This window comes from Arvicanthis niloticus, chromosome 5, assembly GCF_011762505.2.
Source record: "Arvicanthis niloticus isolate mArvNil1 chromosome 5, mArvNil1.pat.X, whole genome shotgun sequence".
Classification (NCBI taxonomy): Eukaryota; Metazoa; Chordata; class Mammalia; order Rodentia; family Muridae; genus Arvicanthis; species Arvicanthis niloticus.
The window spans coordinates 29,374,151-29,397,506 of NC_047662.1; the positions used below are offsets into that span (position 1 = coordinate 29,374,151).

Sequence of the window (23,356 nt, forward strand, 5' to 3'; positions counted from 1 at the left end):
CCAGGCTATACAGAGAAACCCCTGTCTCGAAAAACCAAAACAAAAAAAAAAAAAAAAAAAAAAAAGAAAGAAAAGAAAAAGAAAAAGAAGACCTCCGACAGGCATGATGGTAGTAAAATCAAGAGAAGCTCAGGTTTAGAAGGAACGTGTGAGAAGTGTGAACCAGGGAAATGCCTATTTCAGTGGGAGGCTTCAGTGTGTGCGCTTCAGCTTCCTTGTTCCTCGAGCATGAAACTGCTCCTCACAGGCTGTCCGACATTAAACACTCTCTACTTTCCCCCTGAAGAAATCAAGAAGCCAAAGAGCCAAGTTGCCCATTTCCTTCTAAAAGCCACTTTAGTTTCAGTTATGAATATCGACAGCACATGAAACAGACGATCAGATGTGTCATCAGGAAGGTACAGGCATCACAAAATGTCCCAAAAGAAAATCAGATGGTAAAAACAACAATAAAAAAACAACACGACACAAAACAAAACAAGAGAATGGCAGATATTCACAGCCTCCATCTGCAATGGACCTTGGGGTCTACTTTGAGCGTAACACAGAATCAGAGGTGTGTGCACTTCTCGATGGGGGGTGGGGGAGTCACAGATGGAGCTGGTGCCAGCCAGTTTGGGGGGAGACATTCATTCTAAGAAGGGAGAAATGCACAGTTAGCCACCCGCAGGGACTGGGACCGAGGACAGGTCTTCCTGCTGTTCTAACGATGACAACAGCGAACGACCCAAAGTCTTATAGGGAGGACTTGTCACTACAGTTAGGACAGACTAGCCAGTTACAGGCACTGGGTCTCGGGGTCAGAGGCAGATGGCCACAGTCAGGCGAGGGACATTTGTCGCTGTGAGGTCAGAGGGGAAGCAGGGCTTCACAGCCTGGAAGCTTCTGCTAGCAAGTCTTCTAATAGTCCTAAAGAGAAAGAAACAAAAGACACAACTTACAGGTAGCCTTCGTTTATCAAATGCATGCATGAATACATACATACATACACACACATACATACACACATACACACATACATACATGCATGTTTTCTCAATATTAAGCAAGTATTAATACCTTGTATGTATGTATATACATATATAAATAGACATAAAATAAGATGGCTCAGTGGTTAAGAGCACTGGCTCACAACCATCTGTAATGGGATCTGATGCCCTCTTCTGGTGTGTCTGAAGACAGCTACAGTGTACTCACATATATTAAATTATTAATAAATAATTTTTAAAAATTAAAAAGCCATAAACAACTGTGCTAGAGAATTTCTGTGTAGCTAAAAGTTGTATTTCAGGTATAATATATTGCATTTCACATGTACAGTGACCCACCTTTAGGCCACAGAGACCAGCAAAAAAAGAGTTACATGAATTAACAGAAGAACCATTTTTTTCACACACACACACAAAAAATGTGTTGAGTCATTTGCTAATTGTTTTGTTGTTTTAATACAAGTTCTTACTACGGAGCTCTGGCTGACCTGGCACTCCTTATGTGGAGCAGGCTGGCCTCTAACTCCCAGCCACCTCTGCTGACTGAGTGCTGGGATTAAAGGTGTGGGCCCCCATGTTTGTTACTAAAGTATTTTAGTCAAGAACACCTGGAAGTCGAAGGACCCAGACGAACAGTCAGAGTCCACAAACCCCAGTGTGGCCCTAAATTAGTCGCTGAGAGACCTGCCACCGTGACGTCCGTCATCAGCAAAGCCCTTGTCTAGCACGAATGAGCCCTGTGTCTGAACCCACAAATACAAAATGTTTTAAAACAAAAGATTGCCAGTCTTCCTGAGGTGTCTGGCTGATACTTACAGCTCGGGGCTTTTTGTTTAACTTCAAATCAATCCTGTGGTAAGAAAAATAAAAGATATTTGCACTTTAACTTATAGAAACCGGGCAACAAGCAGCTACTGCATAGGGCACAGCTATGAAAAGGCTACTCAGTCAAGTCCAGATTCTTCATTACACTGTCATAATTTAGTTGTCTTTCTCAGATATTAAGCAAGTGTTAAAAAAACATGAGCAGACAGGTTTGCCATAAGTAAACTGAGGTGATTCAAAAAGGAAATATGTAGCAGTTACAAAAGCCATAATTTTTAAATAAAAACTACTGCAAAGTTAGAGAAAATGGATCAGAGGGCATGCTTAGGTCAATGGGTTAGCTCTGTAACCAAGTCACCGGCAGTCTGAGGCTCGCAGTGACCAGGAGCAAAGAGACTAGGAGTTTGTGTTTCTGGATATGAAACACAAAGGAAATTATAAGAATTTCAATGTTTAAATCTTTTCAAAGCAAAACATCAAAATCTTAAGCTACTAATCTCCTTACAAAGCAAAGCCAGAAAATCAATTTAAATATGAATTAAAAGTACAGGTTATCTATTTAAAAAGAAATGAAAATGCATAAAAGTGAAGTTTACTTAATTTTGCTTAAGTTATTAAATAAAATGTTACCTCCATCACGTTTTTCTGTTTTTAAAAAAAACTTCCCAGCCTAACCTAATATACATACCTACAATTAAACAGATAAACTATGGGTTAGAGAGATCTCACAAGGGCATACCGGTGTCTATACACTAAACAACACAGCACAGACACTGATTCAAATCAAACTTACTCAAAGTCATAATCAAACATGCCAGACGGGCTGAGGGGCAGCATTGGAGAGGAAGAGAGCAACAGAAATTAATATACTAATTGAATAAATTAGTCGATTAGCCATCCTAGCAAGATTTGTGGAAACAAAGTCAGCTTTAAGAATCTTAAGTCATTAAGTTGCCAAACATCAAAGCACTGGTCAGGGGATTCCCTTCCCTCAGTGTACACCAGAGCAGAGGGTGACTGGGGGGTGGGGGTGGCAGTGGGAGCAGGGGTGGGGGTTGTGACCCCGTCCAAGCACTCTAGATAGCAGCAGCAGGCCTGGTGTTAACTGCCAGACTTGGGGGTTAGAACTGCTGAGATATTTGTACTGAAAACAGAATTAGTGCATTAAAAGAAAGGAGGGGGGAGAGAGGGAGGGAGGGATTGAGGGAGAGAAGGAGGGAAGGAGGGAGGGAAAGAGGGGAGGGGGGAGGAGGGAGAGGTTCAGTCATACAGCAGAAGGTGCTAGAAGTTGGCATAGCGTATTGTCATTAATACAAAGAGTGACAACACTTTGCACTTTGAAAACAGTAGAACATGTAACTTTTTGTTCACGCTCATGTCCAATGCCACCAGTTCCTGCTACACAGCTCCTCCCAGAAGTCGTGTGCGGACTGCAGGGGCCTGAGAGACAGTCCTGCTGTCACACTCTGCCTCCTGCACTGGCGATGGCAAGTCACTGTTCATTTTCTTTTTTTTTTTTATTTTTATTTATTTATTTTTTAATGGGGGGGGTATGTCCTGACAGATAGCCCACACTGGCCTCAAACGTGCTACCTTCCTGCCTCAGCCTTTGTGTACTGTGACTGCGGGTGTGTGACACCTTCCCTAGTATGGCAGCTAATCGTTTACATCAGTGCTGCAACTAAGGAATACCAGGGTCTGCAGAGCCTCCAGCAAACCAAAGTCAACTGGGACCCATGAGCACACAGCAGAGCAGGCCACTTCTGTGCTGTCATCACTGCCAGGCCGTGGTCTGCACAGACCACGGTCTGCATCAGCCTGGACTATGACCCCAGCTCCTCGATGCCCTTGCTACGTTTCACCTACAGGCAGGCAGTAAGACAATACCCTGATGGTTGCTCTGCTAGACCACATCTGTGAGGGTCGTGAAAGCTGAGTTTCAGGGCCACTTACACAACTGTTTCATTTAGGAGCTTCCTGGGCACACACACCAGTGGACAAGCAGGACTTTTACAATGTGTTCCTTGCAAACTGACTCAACCTTCACAAATTAAAGACAGTAGCTGCTGCGGGTGGAGCTCACTGGTGGTTACATGCTAGTTCAACCCCCAGTGTTGGCGACAGATGCATATGTAAAGAAAAGTGTACCTATTTAGCTAAACTGGGGATTGGTGGCAGACATGGTAATCCCTGATAATCCTTGCATTCGAGAGGCTAAGGCAGAAGAAATTAGTTTGAGGCCAGCCAAGGTTCCATAATAAAACCTTGTCTTAAAAACAGACAAGCAACAACTTACAAAAACAAATCTTGGGTGCCATGTAATAGCAAAAAAAAAAACTCTAAAAGCAACCTATATTTATTTTTTTCTATTTAAGGACAGTGGGACTTAGCTATTGTTCAGACATGTAAAATATACAAATTCAGGAAACCTATCATTTTAACTTGACTAGCATACATGAAGCTGTGTCCCATCCCAGTCCAGGAAGGGGATCACCTGGCGAGCTCCATACTCCACAAGAGGGTAAATTCAAGTACTTCCTCCTGTTTCTCCTCAACAGGGTTCATTTGCTGAAGAGCATCCTGTGAGCAGGGCCTGGCTACACTGGCCTCACGCTGTGAAGAAAGCACACTCTGGGTGCCAGCTCACCAGCGTGCTCAGATAAATGTGCTCCTGCCCTGCCCTCGAGTGGGCAAAGGTAGCAGGACCCCAACAACCTGCTACCCCCACTTCCTGAGAAAGAAAGCAATTTGGTGCCACTGGCCTCCCTGGGGGGAGGGGAGGCAGATGAGCACATAAGCCCTGAGAGGAGATCAGACAGATAGGAATTCTGAATATAAAAACCCAGTCCATCTTCTGAGCAGGACTTGCCCCTTATGAGGACAGCGCCCAACAATGGTCTTTCAAATGCTACTGAGTTTCTGGAAGGAATTCATTCCTGGGGCCTGGCCAGGCGAGGGAGGAAGAAGGAAGAAGTGTTATACCCATGTTTATGTTCTAGAAATTTGCACAAAGTTAAACTGAAGGGTTCTCTAGCACCCTCTCTGCAGTCAACAGCTGGTCACATCACTGGTGCCAATGAGGTATCCCACGCAACCAGCAGGGTCTAGAGAGAACACTGGTCAGTGGTGCAGAGTCCCAGAGACTTTCAAGAATGTTCTCCCTGATCTAGACACTCTGAAATAGGGAAAGAATCACCAAAATGAAAACAAAGCAAATGTAATAAAATCAACACACAAGAAAACACTTAATTATCTTGCATGTGCGTGTGCGTGTGTGTGCGTGTGTGGGGGGAATGTGTATGTGCATGTGGAGGTCAGAGGTCGATGCTGGGTGTCTCTCCACGTAGTTTTTGAGAAAGGGTCCCATCACCTCTCTTAGCCTGGCTGGCCAGCAAGCTCCCAGGATCACATCATCCCTGATGCTGATGTTAGACACACATACAACTCACTGAGTACTGGGCTCACTGGGCTGAACAGATGGCTCAGGGGTTAAGAGCTCTGGCTGTTCTCTCAGAGGTCCTGAGTTCAAGTCCTAGCAATCATATGGTGGCTCACAACCATCTGTAATGCGATCTGGTTCCCTCTTCTGGTGTGTCTGAAGACAGAGTGCTCATAAGTAAGTAAGTAACTCTTTAAGAAGAAAGAGAGTGTGGATCTCTGTTGTCTGTGATAAACTGGCCCCAAGCCTAGCACAGTGTTCTAATAACCTACAGTCTTACCATGGGTTGGGGAGGGGTAAGTCTTGCTGTTTCTCACTATAGTTTGAGAGGTTAGCACAGTGGTTTTTGGTTTGTAGAAAAAACATAAAGCGGTAATCTTTCATCACTATTTATTGGGAGAAAATACTATTTCTGCAATTAAAAAAAAAAAAAAAAAAAAAAAACAAGAAAAAAGATCCAAGAATCTGTTGATGCCAAAGAGGTTCAAAGCAGTTAAATTTAATTCTGTGATCTCCACAGTGCCAGGTCTGTGAGGGTCACAGTGTAACACCTTAGGTGCAGGAGGGGGACACCCTACAGGTTTCTAAAGCAACACAGTTCATTAGCCAACGAGAGGACAGGGAGCCAGCCCCACACAGCCCTGCACCCCTCTGACCCCACAGTGTTCAGGCTTCCAAACCCAGGATGGGGGAGAGCCCCTTGCTCTAGGCACTTCATTACCCTGAGTTAAGGCCCAGCAGTAGCATACAAACCCAGGCAGAGTGGCCACTAAGTCCCCTGAGACACCTGACCTCTCTGTCCACTGGTGTCATTCCCATCTCATTTCCCACTGCAAAAGTAACAGTGCTCAGAGGTTCCTACGAAGGAATGCCTGCATTTAGGAGCTTTAAGTGTTTCCCCGTATCTGAAGGCAGCATACTCAGAGAACTACAAAATAGAAAAGTCATAACAATCAAAACCCGTATTTAAAAAGCCAAGAAGACATGTCAATTCAGCTCCCACAGGAGCAGACAGGACCCAGGGCTGAGAGAACTCTCTATCCCAGGTCACGGTTTCCCAGCAACCAGGGTCGTTTTTTAAAGGACTCATTTCTAATTTCGCTGTTTTCCTTAGCAAAGGACCCCAAGCTCACAATGTCATGTGACAACGGGAGTCACAGTCCATCCTAGTGACTCTCGTTGATTCTTCAGGGCCTCTCTGCGGCCACCCACTCCTCCCTCAGAGAACACCACCCCACTTAACTTGCACCAGAAGAATTTCTGCCACCCGCAACAGGAGGGCTCTGCCCTGTCCCAGGCATCTTCATTCCAACCAAGTCCCGCCCAGCAGGTGTTAAGGACTCTGGATGGGACCCTGCCACTAACCTGTGCCGGTTTTTATTCTTCCGTTTTTTGTGGCTGCTGTGGTGGCTCCCTGAGGAGGCGGAAGAGGCAGCTTTCTGAGGCTTCACTCCCTGAACGGAGCCGTCCAGGTCTTCGGGGTCCTCCTGCGCAGGCTCGTTTTCCTGATTGTGGAAGTCTGGGGAAGTATCACTTTCCGTTCCACTTCCTGGTTCCCCTAGAGGAAAGAAAACAGGTCCCAAAAGCCTGATCAGTATTCCTCAAGTTCCTGTCATCCGCAAAGGTTTTCTTTTGAGCTCACAGGCCATGGAACAAAGAAGATACAGGCTGACAGGGAACCACATTCGAAGTACCAAAGCTGGGATCCCTGAAACCCATGTGGTCTGCAACAGTGCTGGGGACAAGTCTGACCACAACTCAGAGCACCGCCTCTACATAAGGGCCATTTCGATATGGAGCACGCCAAAGAGGGGAAGGGTCACGCCTTGGTCACGCGAGACTGACAAGCCATCAGAGAATCCTGTCCTGTGTAGAGTTGGGGGATGAGCTGGAGAAATGACTCTGAGATTAAGAGCAGGCACTGCTCTTGAGAAAACCCGAGTCTAATTTCCCATGTCATCAGGCTCACCCGCTGGAATGCAGCTCCAGGAGATCCAACACCTCTGGCCTCCTTGGGTATCTGTGCTCACATGCACATACAACCCGCCCCGCCCCCCAACACACACATATAGTTTAAAAAATAAATTTAAAAAAGCAAAGGTACCCACTGAGGAGCAGAGTCTAGTCCACCCCTCAATTCCTGAGGTCTTAGATCTTTTTTTTTTTTTTTTGAGGTGAGATAGAGACGGTTCCATGGGATCTCGGGCTGTGAACATCCTAGGTCTCAGGATACCCCTGAGCTTTTTGTCCCCACTTTTTCATTTACTTCACTTTAGAATGGTGTGTGTGTGTGTGTGTGTGTGTGTGTGTGTGTGTGCACGTGGACAGGGTTATGAGCAGTGGAATACAGGTGCCTGTACAGTGAGAAGACATCGGATGTCCTGGAGGAGGCATTACAGGCCATCAGACACAGGCACTCGAACCTGACCCAGGGTCCTCTGATGAAGCAGCAAGCATCTTAACGACTGCATCTCTCCAGCTCTGCCTCCTTTATCTTTTTAAAATTACATTTTATTTATTTGTGTGTAAGTTTGGGGGCGGGGAAGAAGGGGTGCCACAAGGGTGGTTTCAATGGACCTGTCCCCACAAGCTCAGGGCTTTGAACACCCGTTCCTAGGCAGTAGAGCTGCTTGGGAGAGTGTATAACCTGCAGGAGGAAGTATGGCACTAAGGATGGGCTTAGCGGGGCATAGTCTTACCCCGCTTCTTGTTCACTATCTCTTCCAAGTATGACAAAATATAATCAGCTAGCTTCCTACACAGGGAAGCCATTCTCACACCATAAAGGAAGCCAAAAGAAGCTTTCCTCAGTAAGTCACTTCTGGTCATGGTCATTCCTTACAGCAATACAAAGTAAAGAATACCCACAGCAAGCAAAAGGAGGTCAGGGAACAGCTTGAGAGAATCAGCGCATCCCTTTCACCTCTCAGGGATCAGACTCAAGGCATCAGGGTTAGCCAGAGTGTCCACCTACTAAAGTAGGAACTCCTGATCTTCCCGACCCCGCTCCTGAATGCTGAGTTTACAGGCATGTCCCACCATGTTTTTTCCCCTGCCTTTGCCAATCTTGAGTACCAAACCCAGCCAGTAAGCTAGACCATCAGCCCAGGACTGCCTGGGCATTCCTGTAGTAATTAATCTAAGTAGTAACTAATGTTCTTCAACTGACATAAATCATCAATTTTAAAACAGCACTTCAAGAGTCAGGTTGGGTGGTACTTGGGAAGGTGAGCCAGGAAATCTCAAGTTCAAGGATAGCCTGGGCTACAAGAAGAGATCCTGTGTCCAAAAATTCATCATCATCATCACCACAACCACCACCACCACTTGGATATATTTAAACAATAGAAGCATGTTCAAGAACATCTCATAACTACTGTCTTAGGGTAGGTAGGGTGGCTACAGAGTAAACACACAGCATCTATAAGGCCCGAGGTCAATCCTTGCACCCAACAGGAAGGAAAGAGGCAAGAAGAAGCAGAAGGCAGGATATTAGAGGCAGGAAGCTGCCTCAAGTCCATGACCAGCCTGGGCTACAGTGAGTTCCTGGGCCCCATCCTCCACCTTTGCCTCCCCAAAACTGGGGTCACAGCTGTGCATTACCATGTCCAGCTTCCGGAATCTGTCACCAGATAAGGGCAGGGAGAGACCCACAGTCCACTCAACTATTAGTGGACCCCAGATCGCTGTCTTTACAGTAGGATTTTTTTTTTAAGTATACAGCCACCAGAAGCAGAGAAGCATAGGCAAAAACAAAACAAAAAACAGAAGGAGACTGAAACAGGAGGATTGCCACCAAGTTCAAGGCCAACCTGGTCTACATATCAAGTTCTAGGTCAGCCAGAACTACAAAGGAATACCCATTCTGAAAATAAAAAGCAGGAAGGGGGCCAAGTGATGGCTCAGTGGGTTCATTTGCATGTAAGTGCAAGGACCTAAATTTGGATTTCCAGAACCTACATAAAGCTGGACACAGAAGCGCACACCTGTGACCCAGCTCCTATAGAGATATGGGATCCTGAGACAGGGAAGTCCCTGGAAGTCCCTGGGCCAGCATGCCTGTCTTATGTAGTATAGTGGAGATCAACAAGAGACCCTGTCTCATATGAAGGAGAGGGAAAGACTAACATCTGAGGTTGTCCTTCCACCTCTACACAAACACACACACACACACAGACTAAAAGATAAAACAGAGGGAGAGAGAGAGAGAGAGAGAGAGAGAGAGAGAGAGAGAGAGAGAGAGAGAGCGCTCAGTGGTTAAGAGTACTGACTGCTCTTCCAGAGGTCCCGAGTTCAATCTGTAGCAACCACATGGTGGCTCACAACCATGGGATCTGATGCTTTCTTCTGGTGTGTCTGAAGACAGAGGCAGGGTACTCATATAAACAAAATAAGTAGCTAGTTTTTTTAAAAGATGAAACAGAAAAGTGTAGCACAGTAGCATATGCCTGTAATCTCGGGGAAAGCCAAGGAAGGAAAGTCAGGAGTTCAAGGGCAGCCTGAACTACATCTCAAAAACATATTCAAACAAACAAACAAGCAAACAAAACTTAAAAGCGGAAGAGCTTAGCACGAAGACCTAGCAGGTACAAGTGTTTCCTGTGCAGGCCTGAGACTGTATGGTTGAAATTACATTTCTTGGTAGGGAGAGAATCAACTCCCAAAAGCTGTTAACATGCATGCCTTGGAACACGTGTGACCACACTCACAACACACACTTTTCCTCCACCCCCCCCTGACCCCCCCCCCACACACACAAAAGTAAAGAAACAGCCAGATCTCAGAAATGATGAAACTTATTTGAACACAATGCAGGAAAGCACCAGAAGAGGGAGCTCCAGAGCCATGGAGACTAGAAAAGCACCTGATTTCATATAAAATTTACTCCAAAAACTGGGTGTTGGCACACACGTGGAATCACTGCACTCAAGAGGCTGAGAAAGGAAGACCATGAATTCAAGGCCAGCCTGGACTACAGAACAGAACCCTGACTTAAAACAAATGAGCCAGTAGAAAAAGAGTGAAAGGATTTTAAACCTCACCCTCACAAAGCTACAGTGATGGTAACCAGCACTGCGCTGCAGAGATCAAGCAAAGAGCTCAAAGCCCGACGCTAAGGTCGGCTCCTCTCTGACAGCACTGATGAGACAACTCGGTGCACACACAAGTTCTGTTTGTTCAAGACCAGACTGAGCCACACAGCAAGAGCTCATCTCAGAAAGGAAAAATGGGCTGGAGAGATGGCTTGCCTCTAAAGAGCACTGGCTGCTCTTGCAGAGAAGCTGGGTTTGGTTGCCAGCACCCACACAGCGGCTCACAACTATTTATAACTCCAACTCCAGGGGACTTGATGTCTAGGATTATACATACACAGTACACACATGGACAAAACACCTATACACACAGAATATATTAATTAATTGTATTAATTATTAATATGTTATTATTAACAATTAATAAATTGTTAGTCTTTATTTCTAAAAATAAAATGAAGCCAGATGTGGTGTCAAACACCTTTAATCCCAGGGGTCAGGAAGTAGAGGCAGGTAGATCTCTGTAAGTTTGGGGCTAGCCTGATCTACAGCCAGAATTATATTACATACTAAAATCCTGTTTCATTAAAAAAAGAAAGAAAAGAACAGAACATGTATTAATAATGAATTCTAAAAAGAAACCAGGGGGAAATTCTAATTACTTCAAATAAAATGAAATAGAATACTTAAACCAATCCAGGATCTGAAAGATGTCTGCAATTGAAACTTAAGACACTCAGCTGGTAGTGGTGGCGCACATCTTTAGTCCCAGTGGTCAGAAAGCAAGGCAGCCAGATCTCTCTGAGTTCAGCGCTAGTCTGATCTATGTAGAGGTCCAGGCCAGCCTGAACACATAGTGAAACCCTCGTCTCAAAATAAAATAAAGTAAAATAAAAGGGAAACCTTGAAAAAACCCTGAAGAAAGAAGGAAATGGACATGAAGAATTCACAGTGACTAACGTGACCTTTGCCAACTGTTCAGTTCCTAGCACCCATGTCAGGCAGGGCCTCTGCAATCGCCTGTAAATCCAGCTCCTGAGCCAATACCCTCTTCTGGCCTCCAGGGGGCAACGTACTCACCAGACCCCCTCCCCCCATGTGCACCTCATCTCCCACCCCACATTATTCACATAATTATAAAATAAATATATATTCATATATATCCATACACACACACAATAAAGATACAGGCAAAGGCAAGTACTTCCTATATAGCACAGGAAATGACCCACTAAAACTGACAAACAGGACTATAGGAAATTGAGATGCTCTGCACAGCAAAGTAAACCCCAGAGTGAAGGCCAGGCTACAGAATCAAGGGGAACAATCTTTGCCATCAACACGTGGACACGTGACATATGAATTAACATGCTGGATGTTTTGCTTTTCAACTAGGGGTTGAAGGAAATGACTCAGTGGTCAGGGCCTTGCTGTGCAAGCGTGGGGAGCCAAGCTCAGACCTCAGAACCACATGACAGGTCAGACCTCCTGCTCGGCCTGTGACCCCCGCTCTACAGGTGCAGACAGGTCAGTGGGGTTTACAGTTCCCAGACAAGCAGGGAAAAGACAAGCCCTGAGTTCAGGGAAAGGCTCTGCCTCAAAGGAATAGGCAAAGAATGCTAGGGGTACCCCTACTGCCCTCTTCCAGTTTCCACACATGCACACATTTACACACACACACATTTTTCAAAATGAAAACATTACACAACTAAAACCCAAATCATATGATCAAAAAGGGGTGGGGGGACTAGTGAACAGTAATGGGCAGTTGTCCAAAGAAGAAATACAAATTAGCAGGGAATAGGGGAGCAGACCTTTGATTCCAGCACTAGGGAGGCAGAGGCAGGCAGATCTCTGTGAGTTCGAGGCCAGCCTGGCCTAGTCTGGTAAAGATAGCCAGAGCTACACAGAAAAACCTTGTCTCAAAAAAAAAAAAAAAAAAAAAAAGGAAGGAAGAAAGAAAGAGGAAGGAAGGGAGGGAGGGAGGGAGAGAAACAAAATACAAATGGCCTACCAAAAATACTTGAAACAATCAGTCATTTTTCTTGCTATCGAAAAAATGCAAAACGGCTTTGAGATTCTACCTCACTCCAACATAAATGGTTAATCCCAAGAAAACAAGACACTCATCCTGTGGATCGAGCCTGTAATACCAGAGGCAAAAGCAAGTGATGTCTCTGAGTCCAGGCTGGCCGGGACTACATAGTGAGACCCTGTCTCTAAAAAATAAAGGACAACAAATGTTGGTGAGGGTGTGGGAGAAAAGGAACCCCCTCAGTCAAAAAAATCATTTGCAAGAGAATTGAAATTGGGGGCAGTGGGGCAGACAAGCCCACAGAACAATATCCATGATGCAGACGTGGGGAGGGGATTTCTTCAAACCCGTAGTGCACAGTCCAGGCCCACACTTAATACACACAGTGTGGCTTCACAAAGGGATGAGTCAAAGCTCTTTCCTTAAACTGGACCAGAGTACAGTACAAGGGCCTGGTTAGGCCTGGAATCCCAGGTACTCAGAGGCAAGAGGGTTACAAGTTCAAGGCCTGCTTTGGCCACAGTGTGATTTCAATTGTATTAATAGGTCCCTGTTGGTAATAGACAGTCTTATTAAATATTGATATTAAAGATCTTAATCTCTGAAGTCAAACGTTGGAAACGCTGCCAGGAGATAAGAGGAGAGCAGGGCAGGAGACCACACAGCCTTGGACCGTGGCAGAATGAGAGAAGAGACAAGGACTGAATCATGAGGCACTGGAAGAACTAGAATCCGAGAGAGAGGAGAGAAAGGCAAACTGCCTAAACTCCAATTCTGAAAAGACACTGGGAAGCAAAGGCACCTGACTTTCCATCTACAGTCTCTGCTCCTGGAGTACCAGACAGACAGACAGCAGTCACACTCTCTAAGCTCACTCAGTGCCCAACTGCTCAAAGCCCATGAAGAGAGAACTCACCTAGGTCTCCTCTCTGATAAAGTGATATTCAAGGCAAAAACTCTTCTCCTAAAGGACTACTAGGTTACACCCAGAACCATGAGAACTGGCTGGGGATGTAGCTCGGTTAGTAAAGTATTCATTCGCCTGCCATGCTCAAAGCACCATGTAAAGCAGGCCAGCAATCAGGAAGAAAAGAAGCAAATTCAAGGCCATTCTTGGCTGCATAGTGAATTTGAGGCCAGCCTGGGCGACCTGGGACCCTATCTCAAAATGCTCAAAAGAAAGAAGTTAAAAGAGAGACAGGCTCTCTTAAGAACTTCGTTTTGGCTGTTGGCATGCAGCACTGGGGATCAGACTCTAGACCTCACACGTGTTAGGCAAATGCTCTGCCACAGAACTGCGGTCCCAGCCCGAGCCGTCTTGCGCTGCACAATTACTAGTCTGTCGATGACACATCTGACAGACGAGGAACCGTGAGGACTAGAAGCTACTAAAATACAGAACAAAAGTTTTCTTTCTTAGCTCAGGGAAGTTCGAGGACTGCCCAACTTCTAGTCAACTGGTCCACTGACAGTGTTGAACTGAGGAAGGCAAGAGCGCTGGTTTCTCACTGACAGAAAAATAAGCAACGTATTTTTAGAGCAAAGACAAGGAAGTCTACACAGTAAAGAAAAAGGCAGGCAACTGAGGGCAGTGTCTGACAGAAGGCAGGTCTCCCAGAGGAAGGGAGGAGGCCCTACAGCGCCAAGCACGGGAGCAGAGTCATCTGCTGGGTGCTCTGGAACATGCGGTAGCCCCTGCTGCCCTGCCAAGACAGCGACGAGAAAATCTGCCTGTCCACTTTTTCTTTCGCTTTATTCATTTCACTAAAATGTCTGATGCTTCACAACGTACATGAAATTTTTCTTTAGGGGCTGTGCAAAACCACCATCTTTCTAGTTGGGCAAACATGAAGCCAAAGGAAGCAGAAATAACACATTTGGAGAGGAAATTTTTGCGAGTGGTTTGAAAATAAAATGCTCAAAGTAGAAAACTCAGGAATCCTCAAAATTGATGATACAGGGCAAAATTCTGCCTCTCCATTCCCGGAGCTCATGGCATCATCCACAGAGGAAGGAGCAAGGGTCAAGCGCACTGCTCCTTGTGGGACACAACCATGGCTTCAACTACCTAGGCTTCCAGGGACCCTAGAGTCTCACATCTGCTTTATAGATGTCCAAGCAGAGGGCCCTCCGGATGGTTCTGCAGGCAGAGGCTCCCAAGTGAAGCTTGAGTTTGATCCCTGGGTCCCACAGAGAACACCAACCCGCACAAACTGCCCTATGTGTACCATGCCACACAAGTGGCTACATACAACAATCAATAAATAGAGAAACTGATATTAAAAACTGAGAGGAGATGGATGTGATGGCACACACCTTTAATCCTGGCACTCAGGAGGCAGAGGCAAGCAGATCTCTGTGAGTTCATGGCCAGCCTGATCTACAGAGCGAGTTCCAGGACAGGGCTACACGGAGAAACTGTCTCAAAACAAACAAAAAGAAAACAAAGAGAAAAAGAAATCAAAGGAAACCCAGATACAAAGACTCCAATACAGAGGTTTTACTAAATTCTAGTTAGTGGGGGTGAAAAAAAATTTCAGGATGAGCCAGGCATGGTGGCACACACCTCTGATCTCAGCATTTGGGAAACAAAGGAAGGAGGAACCCTGTGAGTTTGAGGCTAGCCTGGTCTACTTACAAAGTTCTAGCTATCTGGAGCTACATAGAAAGACCTTGTCTAAAAAAAGAAAAGAAGGAAGGAAGGAAAGAAGGAGAAAATCAAATGAAAGTTAAAATTTCAGAGGAACAAGGTAGTTCATGTGCAGTCCCCAACATTTATGAGGCTGAAACAAGAGAATCATTCTGAGTGCAAGAACAGCCTGGACTATGTTACATAACAAGCCCCTGTCTCAAAAATAAAATGATATTAACAGAAATTAAAAAAAAAAAAAAAAAAAAAAAAAAAAAAACCCAGCCACTGAAAGCCCATAGGTGGTTTGGCCACAGCAAGTGAGCTGGGGGCCTCCTCCCTCTGGCTACCTTCCATTACTGTAAGGTACTATGCTGGCTGCTGGGGAAGAGGCCATCTGCAGTCTCACTCACCTATGCACACCATTAACATGCTAGGCACAAAGTGTTCACCAGCACACAACTGGCATGACCATCAAGGAGATAACCAACCATTGCATTCATTGGTTAGATGTGATGCCCACTCCATAGGAGCTACTGTGACCCTGGTCAAAAGCCTGTGGGGGGTGTGTCACAGGCCCTAGTGGTGAAGGCACTGCTGCGGATTTGCTAATGAACCTGGGAAACTGCCTTCTAGATTTGTATGTACGCCTACTGACTGGCAGCTTCGGTCAATGAAACCTCTTTTTGCAGTGGCAGTGACTCACAGCTGTTCCAAGTGCTGAGAACCAGTGACCACTGAAGGCTCAGCCCTAGCTGGAACATCTACGCCCTTCCCTCCACAGGTTCAAGGAAGGAGATCTGGGGCAGGAGGAAGGGGCAGAGCGATAGAAATCCCTGCCTTCTGGGCATGACATGGCCTTGAACTCAAGAGTACAGAAGCTATGATTACTTGAGCAAGACTGGGCCTGTCACTTCCTCGTGGATCTGACCTACTCACAAGTCCTCAGTCGTCCCTGACCTATAAGGTTCTTCAGAGGAGAAGCCCTGGTAAGTTGCCCATGCTCCCAGGAATTATCTCCCACCCATGTTCCTGTAAGTAGCGCAGTGTAGAACACCGGGCAAGCGCATGCACAAACCTAGGTTCAGGCCCCTGTATCACAGCAGCTGTGTACAAGCAAAGCCATAGCAGGTGTGCTGGCTCACCCTGCCCTCCCAGTACTGGCAGCATTTGGGATGCAGAGGCAGAGGCGGAGGCGGGTGGGGTCTCTGAGCTCCTGGCCAATCAATGCTACACAGTGACACGGTGACTCAAATAAAAACCAACTAGGTGTGGAGGGAAAACCAGTTCTGAAGGAGGATCACAGTTGGCAGTGATGAAAAGCATCTGCAACACTCTCTTGCAAAACAGAGGGACAAAGGGACAAAGATGGCTCAGTGGTGGAAGGCACTGGCTGCTCCTCCAGAGGACCAGGGTATGGTTCTCAGCATCCACATGGTGGCTCACAATCCTTGGTAACTTCAGTTCCAGGAAATCTGATGCACTCTTATGGACTTTGCAGGCACTGAACACATATGTGATACATATACATACACCCAGAAAAAACGCACACACACATAAAATAAAAATAAATAAAAACCAGCAGAGACATGTTTCAAAGTGTATGACTATCAGTCAAAATAACCTGATACATAGCAAAACCCAGACAATTTCAACCATGTAGTATAGGCAGGTGGCTCCATGCTCGGTACAGATGCCAAAGAGTGGCTACCCAATATAAACTTTAGATAACCTTTACCATCTAAGTTGAAGGCTAGCCTGGACTACAAAGTGAGAACCTGTCTCAAATTAAAAACAAAAAAACAAAAAACAAACAAAAAAAAACCAAAAAACCACACACACAAAGATTTGTAGCATCTGATGAGATAATCACTGAGGCTCCAAGAGACATCATGAAAGGTTCCAGAAAAGGGAAGAACCAGAGTACCATAGCACGAAGTTGAACAGAAAACATCTCAAGGACACTGAACAACTCTGTTTCAACAAAAGTTGGAATTTGACTCAGTGGGAATGACTCTGGGATAGGCAGGACTAAGCACAGGAGAGTGCCTAGGACCGAAATCTACAGAGATAACTGACATCACTGAGTGACTCTCAGGGCCAAGCTACCAAAACCCTTTCCTCAAATCCCTGGCCAAAGCCGGGCTCTAACCCCACCACACTGCAAATGCACAGTGGCACACAAACACCAGCTCTTTTTTTTTTTTTTTTAATTAGACCTGGCTTCCACACAGAAATGATCTGTGTCAGTAAATAGTATCCACTTTCTATATTTGAGAATACACAGGCACACCCTTAGAATTTCCTAAATTGAGCACTAGGTATTTACCAGGTACATCTGAAATTTCCTACTAAATGAACTGCTGTCACTTTGTTGTGAGACAGGGTCCATGGTGGTTTGAAATGAGAATGGCCTCATCAGTTCATATGTGAACATTTGGTCCCCGTTGGTGGAACTGTTCAGGAAGGGCTAGAGGTGTGGCCTTGTTGGAGTAGGTGTGGCCTTGTTGGAGGAGGTGTGTCACTAGGGTCAGGTTTTGAGCTTGGAAGCCACTCCCAATTATCTCTCTACCTCTAATCTCCAGTGTCAATGTCTGTCTGTCTCTCCGACTCTCTCTTTCTCTCTTTCTCTCTCTCTCCCTCCCTTCCTCCCTCCCTCTCTGCCTTGTGGTTATGTCTTCAGATGTGAGCTCCCAGCTGCCACTTGAGCACCATGACTGCCTGCCTTCTGCCATGCTCCCCACCACGATGACCCTAACCTCTCAAACTGTGAGCCCCTAATAAACTCTTTCTTCTAGAAGTTGCTTTGATTCAATGTCTTGTCACAGCAATAGAAAAGTAACTAAGGCAGGGCCTCACAATGTAGCCCAGGCTGGCCTTAAACTCAGGAAACCTGCCTGCCTCTACCTTCTAAGTGCTGGGGTTTTTTTCTTCTAAATTAATTTATTCTCATTTATGTGCATGTGCCTGCCACAGAGGTATCCTCAGAAGCCAGAACAGGGCAGCCAATCTCCCGAGACTGGAGCTACAGGCTGTTGTGAACCACCACATGGGGGCTAGGATGTGCTAACCTTGGTCCTCTAGGAGTTCAAGAAGCACTCTTAACCACTGAGCCATCTTTCTGATCAAAATGACTTATTATTGGAAAGTTCTCCTAGCGGATGACGACACGTGCCTATGGTCCTAGCACTCAGACAGCAGTGGTAAGAAGATCAGGAGGTCCAGGACAGCCTCGGCTCTCAGTAGGCTCCAGGTCAGTGTGGACTAGAAGGGACTACTTTAAACAAACAAAATTCCTAGTAACTCATGGCCTGTTGTAGCAGTTTCAGAACTTGGGGTCTTTCAGTATCTCCAGCCGTACTTCCCTGGAAGGGAGTGGCAGGGAGGCAGGGAGGTGGTCCTCATGGTCAATCACAGCAAGGGCAAGGCAGAGGCAAGGGCATCTCTGAGTTGAGACAAGCATGAGCTACACAGGCAGACAGACAGACATATAGCAAGACCCCACCTCTAAAACAACAACAAAAAAAGGCATGAAGATGCCCTAAAGTCCCCCAACTTCTATATGCAAAAGAAACTGTAGAAGCTGCAGTCCTTGGGTACCTGGCTGGGTGAACCAGAGTTAACTTAGGGCCCCTGGCTGCTTTAGGATAAGCTGATAAACAAGGTAAAAGCAGACTCACTCTTTTCGATGAGCTGGTCCTGAACCCCTGCCAAGGCACTTACTGCCTAAAAGAGAAGTCACTGGTTACCAGACAAGAGACCATAGACCCCAAGACACCAACCCACAGAGAGGAAGGGAAAGTCCACACTCCTCAATAAAGGGCCTCAGACAGACACACCCTCCACCACCGCCACTTACAGCGGCCGACGTGACTGAGGATTTGCTGAAGAGCCGCTCGGCCTCCTTGAACTTCCGGTTCCTCCGGTCGTTTTTGCTATTGGAGTTTCTAAAAACAGAAGAATTTTGTTGTTGTTGTTGTTGTTGTTATAGATTTCTGTATCTTAGAGATTATCACTGTGTTTTTGTCTGAGGTGGAGGGAGGACGCGCATGTGCGCTCCAGGACATTTCTGGAGGTCAGAAGATGACTTTATAGTCAGTTCTCTCCTGCTACCTCCAGCGAATGAACTCAGGTAATCAGGCTTTGAAGGAAGCACCTTTACCTGCTAAGCCATCTGGCCATTCTTCTTTTAACCAGGTTCACATTCAGGAATGCCTCTGATGCACATAACTCTATGTCAAATGCCTACAAACAGTAACGCCTCCCACTTTGGGAGGTGAGATGATTTTAGTTCCTTTATAAACACTGTCAAGTGTATTTCTTCGCCTTGTGTGTTTTAAGACGCCCAGGAGCCCCAGGGACACAGACATGTCTTGCCTGGCACAAGGACACCAGCCAGCACTATCACGTAAGCGGTAGCCTGGCCTGCCCAACCCAGTGCCGCTCCCTACTCTGTGTTAGTGTGAGTTTACAATAATGCTTATTGTCACTGTCAGAAGAGACTAGTGCAGGGGCTGACAAGAGGGTAATGGGCGCTTGCTGCAAAGCTGGACAACCCCAATTCAACCCTCAGCCCAGGTAAAGGTGAAAGAAAGGACCAATCCACAAAGCTCTCCTCTGAGCCACACAGTGGCACACACATACCCCAACACATATTATACACACATGTATGATAAATGACATTTTGTTTGTTTTTTGTTTGTTTTCTTGAGACAGGATCTCACTATGTAGTCTTGGCTAGCTGGAATTAGATATGCAGACAAGACCTTAAACTCATATTGAAGTATACCAGCCTCTATCTCCCCAGTGCTGGGATTAAAATGTGTATCACTTTGACAGGCAAGAAAATTTTTCAATTAAAATATGAAAAAATACTAAAATGGGGGCTAGAGAGACAGCTCAGCAATTAAGAGCACTGGCTGCTCTTCCAGAGGACTCAGGTTTGATTCTCAGTACCTGCATGATGGCTCACAAATGTCTGTGTAACTCCAGCCCCAAGGGATCAGATGTTATCCTCTGGCCTCCAAGGGCACTAGACCACATATGGTACACCGACATACACGTAGGCACAATACCCATATACATAAAATAAATAAATAATGTCTTAAAAGTGACTATAGCTGTGTGGGGTGGTGCATTCCTTTAATCCCAGCACTGAGGAGGCAGAACAGAGCTCGGGTAGTCAGACTTGTCCACAAGCACCTTTACCCACTAAACTGTCTCCCAACATGAAGAAATGAACTTTTACAGCAGAGCTATCACAGGATCCATGAGTAGTCACCACCTGACATCATGTCACCCAATAAGACAGAGGTACAGAACCAGAGATTCACAACCTGGGACTCAGACTGGGGATTCGGCTCAGCGGCAGAACGCTTGCCCAGCATGCTCAACGCCCTGGGTTCCAGCCTCTGCACCAATGGACAAAGAACAACAGAGACCTGAAAGCAGAACCTTGCAGGACATGATGGCGTACACGTGCAGACCCAGCACTTGGGAGGCAGAGCACTTGTGGGGCTGGTCTACACAGAGAAACCCAGTCTCCAAACAAACAAAAACCCAACAACAACAAAATATTAATGAGACATAACTGCCGAAAGCAACTGGATCCAGGATCAAAAAAGTAGCAAAGCATTGTGGGGCCAACCGAGGGAATCTGAAGGAATCTGTGTTAATGTTTAAGCTATGAGCATCTGAGTTACGTGGAGAGATGCCTTGTTCTTCTCAGGAAGTAACTGCTGATATATCTAGATGCAAAGGTTCACAGTGTAAGCGTCTAATTCTCCAATGGTTAGCAGGGAGAGAATGCACAGGGAAACAGAAATGTAACCACAGAGGAGGAGCAGGGAGGAGATCCTGTGATGGAAGAATGGGTCTGCATCTTGATACATACACTAATCAGACAGCAGCTCTCCACCACTGGCCCTTGCTTTCTACCTTGTTGAGGCAGAGGCAATTGTTTGGATAGCACTGCATAGTTCAGGTTAGCTGGCCTGCAAGCTTCCGAGTGATTCTCCTGCCCCAACCCCCCACCACATGTGCTAAAATTCCAGACGTGCATTAACACATGTGTGTTAAATTGGGGTGGGGGTGGGGGTGGGGTCCTGAAAGTGCAGTAGACAGTCCGATCCCCTGGGACTGGGTTGCAGGTAGTTGTAAGGCACCTGACAGGGGTGCTGGAAATCCAACTCCTGTCCTCTGCCAGAGCAGTCAGTGCTCTTAACTGCTGAGCTATCTCTCCCGCTGCCAGATGTGCACCTGTTAGAAAACATGTTCTGGGAACTGAGCTCAGGTCATCAGGCTTTGAACACCAAGTGCTTTGACTCACTAAGCAATGTCTCCTGGGTCTAGTTTTACATCTTGTAGTTATACACATATGATAATATGCCATACACCCCCACACACACACATTTTGGCCAATCTTGGATTCCTGATTTTGATGATGATATTCTATAGCTACGTAAAATGTAACCACCAGAGAAAACTGCCCTGTCTATTGTTTCTACAGCTTCCTAGCCCAATCTGCAATTATTTCAATTGCAATTATTGCAATTATTTATGCAAAAGGTTCTTAAGCATGCATCGATGTTTTCATACATTGGAGAGAGCATGCACCCACAGTTAGTTAGCAACTCATGAATACATGGGAAAAATACTAACTGGTCATGTACTATCTCATTTCATTCAGTTTTTCTACAGATTTGAAAAATTCTCACAAGTTTATAGAGATTTTTATAGAATCCCATTACCGAGTCAACAGTGGTGCAATTAACTAGCTTGGAGGTATGACAAAGATCGTAACTGAATATCATGGTTGATTAAAATGTGGAAGACCGTTAAGTCACATGCTGTAGCTCATTTATGCCTACACACCATAGGCCCTATTTTCTTTAATCACAAATATGGGCTTTTCCAAGGTTTTTCCGTGAAACAGTCAGAGTACCGGTTCAAGTTTAGACCTCATTCTACACTACGGCTTACCCTCTCCCTGCAGGGTAAATGCCAAAAGCAAACATCCCAAGATGTACATGACAGTCCAGTCCTTTAAATCCATCAGTTAGGAGTTAGAGGGAGAAAGAGCTATGTGATCTGTGAATGTGAGGCCAGCCTGGTCTACTTAGTGAGTTCCAGGCCAGCCAGGGCTACAGAGTAAGGCCATGTTTTAAAACAAAACAAAAACCCTACAGATAAATCTTAGTAGAGGAGAAAACAAACAGATCCTATTAGATTTCGACACTCACTTTTGATTGGTCAAATATCGATCCCAGCCACGGATAATATTGCCATACATCTGAGTGTCTTCCAAGTAGCTTCCTTCAAAAGCATAGATCTGTCTCTCCAAGTTTGCAAGTGTTTCCTAGGTGATGAAAACAGGGACAGGGAAAAGCAAGCATTAAGCAGACTGAAATCCGGATACAGACTTGTAATGACAAGCTTACCCACAATGAACTGTTTTGTGGAAAAGTGGGGATAATGGACCCCTTTATAAATAGAATGGAATGTGTAGTCTATCCTCAGAAAATGCACACACATACAAGATTTTGCATCTACTTCAGAAGCAAAATCTAGCTGTCATGAGCAGGGATGAGATAGACTGTGAGCTGTCTCCATTCTCAGTCACTAAATGTGTTATCACCAGCAGCGAGAAGGGTGAACAGCTTCTCAAAAGCATCTCTGCTTCTCCAAAGCATCAACTGCTTCCTCCCTGCTAGCTCTGGAAGGGCCGCCCGCAGTGGATGCCGGTTGCTATGGAAACCTGGAAGGGCAGCTTCAGGTGAGCTTTGCCTCCCGGATGCTCGTAGCAAAAGGCGGGAGCCTGGAGGGCTCAGCCAGCAGGGTGCCGGCGGCTCCTGGTGCGCGTCACCAATCCAAATTCCCTAGGCTGCGTCCTGCGTCTCCCGCCAGCCCTTTTCCTTGGCATCCTCAAAATACACCACATTCTGCGGCCATTGAAACGCGCCGCCCATGGAATCCATCGTGCATCTTCTCCACGCCGGGGTCTAGCCGCCTCCTTCCCACCCGCTAACCCGACCTGAGCGTCGTCCCCGCCTCCTGCCTCTCGCCCTTCCCGCGCCCTCACCGCCCCGCCCCGCCCCACTGAGCGCAGGCCGGGAACCGCGCCGCCGCAGGGAACCGCGCCGCGCCCGGCCGCCCAGAGCGCCCGGACCCTGGTTGCCCGCCGTCCTCGCCTCCGGAGCTGCCTGCGAGTACATGCGGAGACGGCGTCCAGGCCTCGGCCACTCACCGCCAGCTCCTGCTTCCGCTTCACCAGCTCGGCCAGCTCCCGCCTGGTGTCTGGGATCTGCGGCGGCGCCGTCTTGTTGTGCATCGCCATGTTGGGCTCAAGCGGCGGCGGAGGCGGCGGCGCGCGACCAGTAGGCGGACCCTGCGCACTGTCGCCGCCGG

General features: G+C 46.4%; 1 protein-coding gene across 6 annotated transcripts; it reads right to left on the minus strand.

The window, feature by feature from the left end:
- Window positions 1-317: 317 nt before the first annotated feature.
- On the minus strand, window positions 318-23,356 carry Meaf6 (MYST/Esa1 associated factor 6). Of its 6 annotated transcripts, XR_013110455.1 has the most exons (9): window positions 23,196-23,356; window positions 22,192-22,307; window positions 18,810-18,897; window positions 18,631-18,676; window positions 6,619-6,811; window positions 2,608-2,637; window positions 2,445-2,502; window positions 1,806-1,839; window positions 318-909 (listed from the first exon to the last, which is right to left on the minus strand). XR_013110455.1 is itself a non-coding variant. In XM_034501799.2 (8 exons), exons 1-8 carry the CDS (start codon window positions 23,283-23,285, stop codon window positions 901-903), a joined length of 606 nt encoding a protein of 201 aa, XP_034357690.1. In that variant the 5' UTR covers window positions 23,286-23,356; the 3' UTR covers window positions 318-900. The 6 variants fall into 6 exon arrangements, 4 of the variants coding, with proteins under 4 accessions (XP_034357690.1, XP_034357691.1, XP_076790335.1 ...); XR_004606823.2 differs by lacking the exon at window positions 2,608-2,637; XM_034501799.2 differs by lacking the exon at window positions 2,445-2,502.

Bases quoted from the DNA above. Each gene is read 5' to 3' on its own strand.
- Meaf6 (XM_034501799.2), bottom strand. From the start codon at position 23,285: ATGGCGATGCACAACAAGACGGCGCCGCCGCAGATCCCAGACACCAGG. The intron at 2,638-6,618 runs GTTAGTGGCAGG...GCTGCCCCTCAG, and splicing joins AAGAATAAAAACCGGCACAG to CCCGTCTGGCATGTTTGATT. The intron at 1,840-2,607 runs GTAAGTTTGATT...TTCTTACCACAG, and splicing joins ATGTTTGATTATGACTTTGA to GATTGATTTGAAGTTAAACA.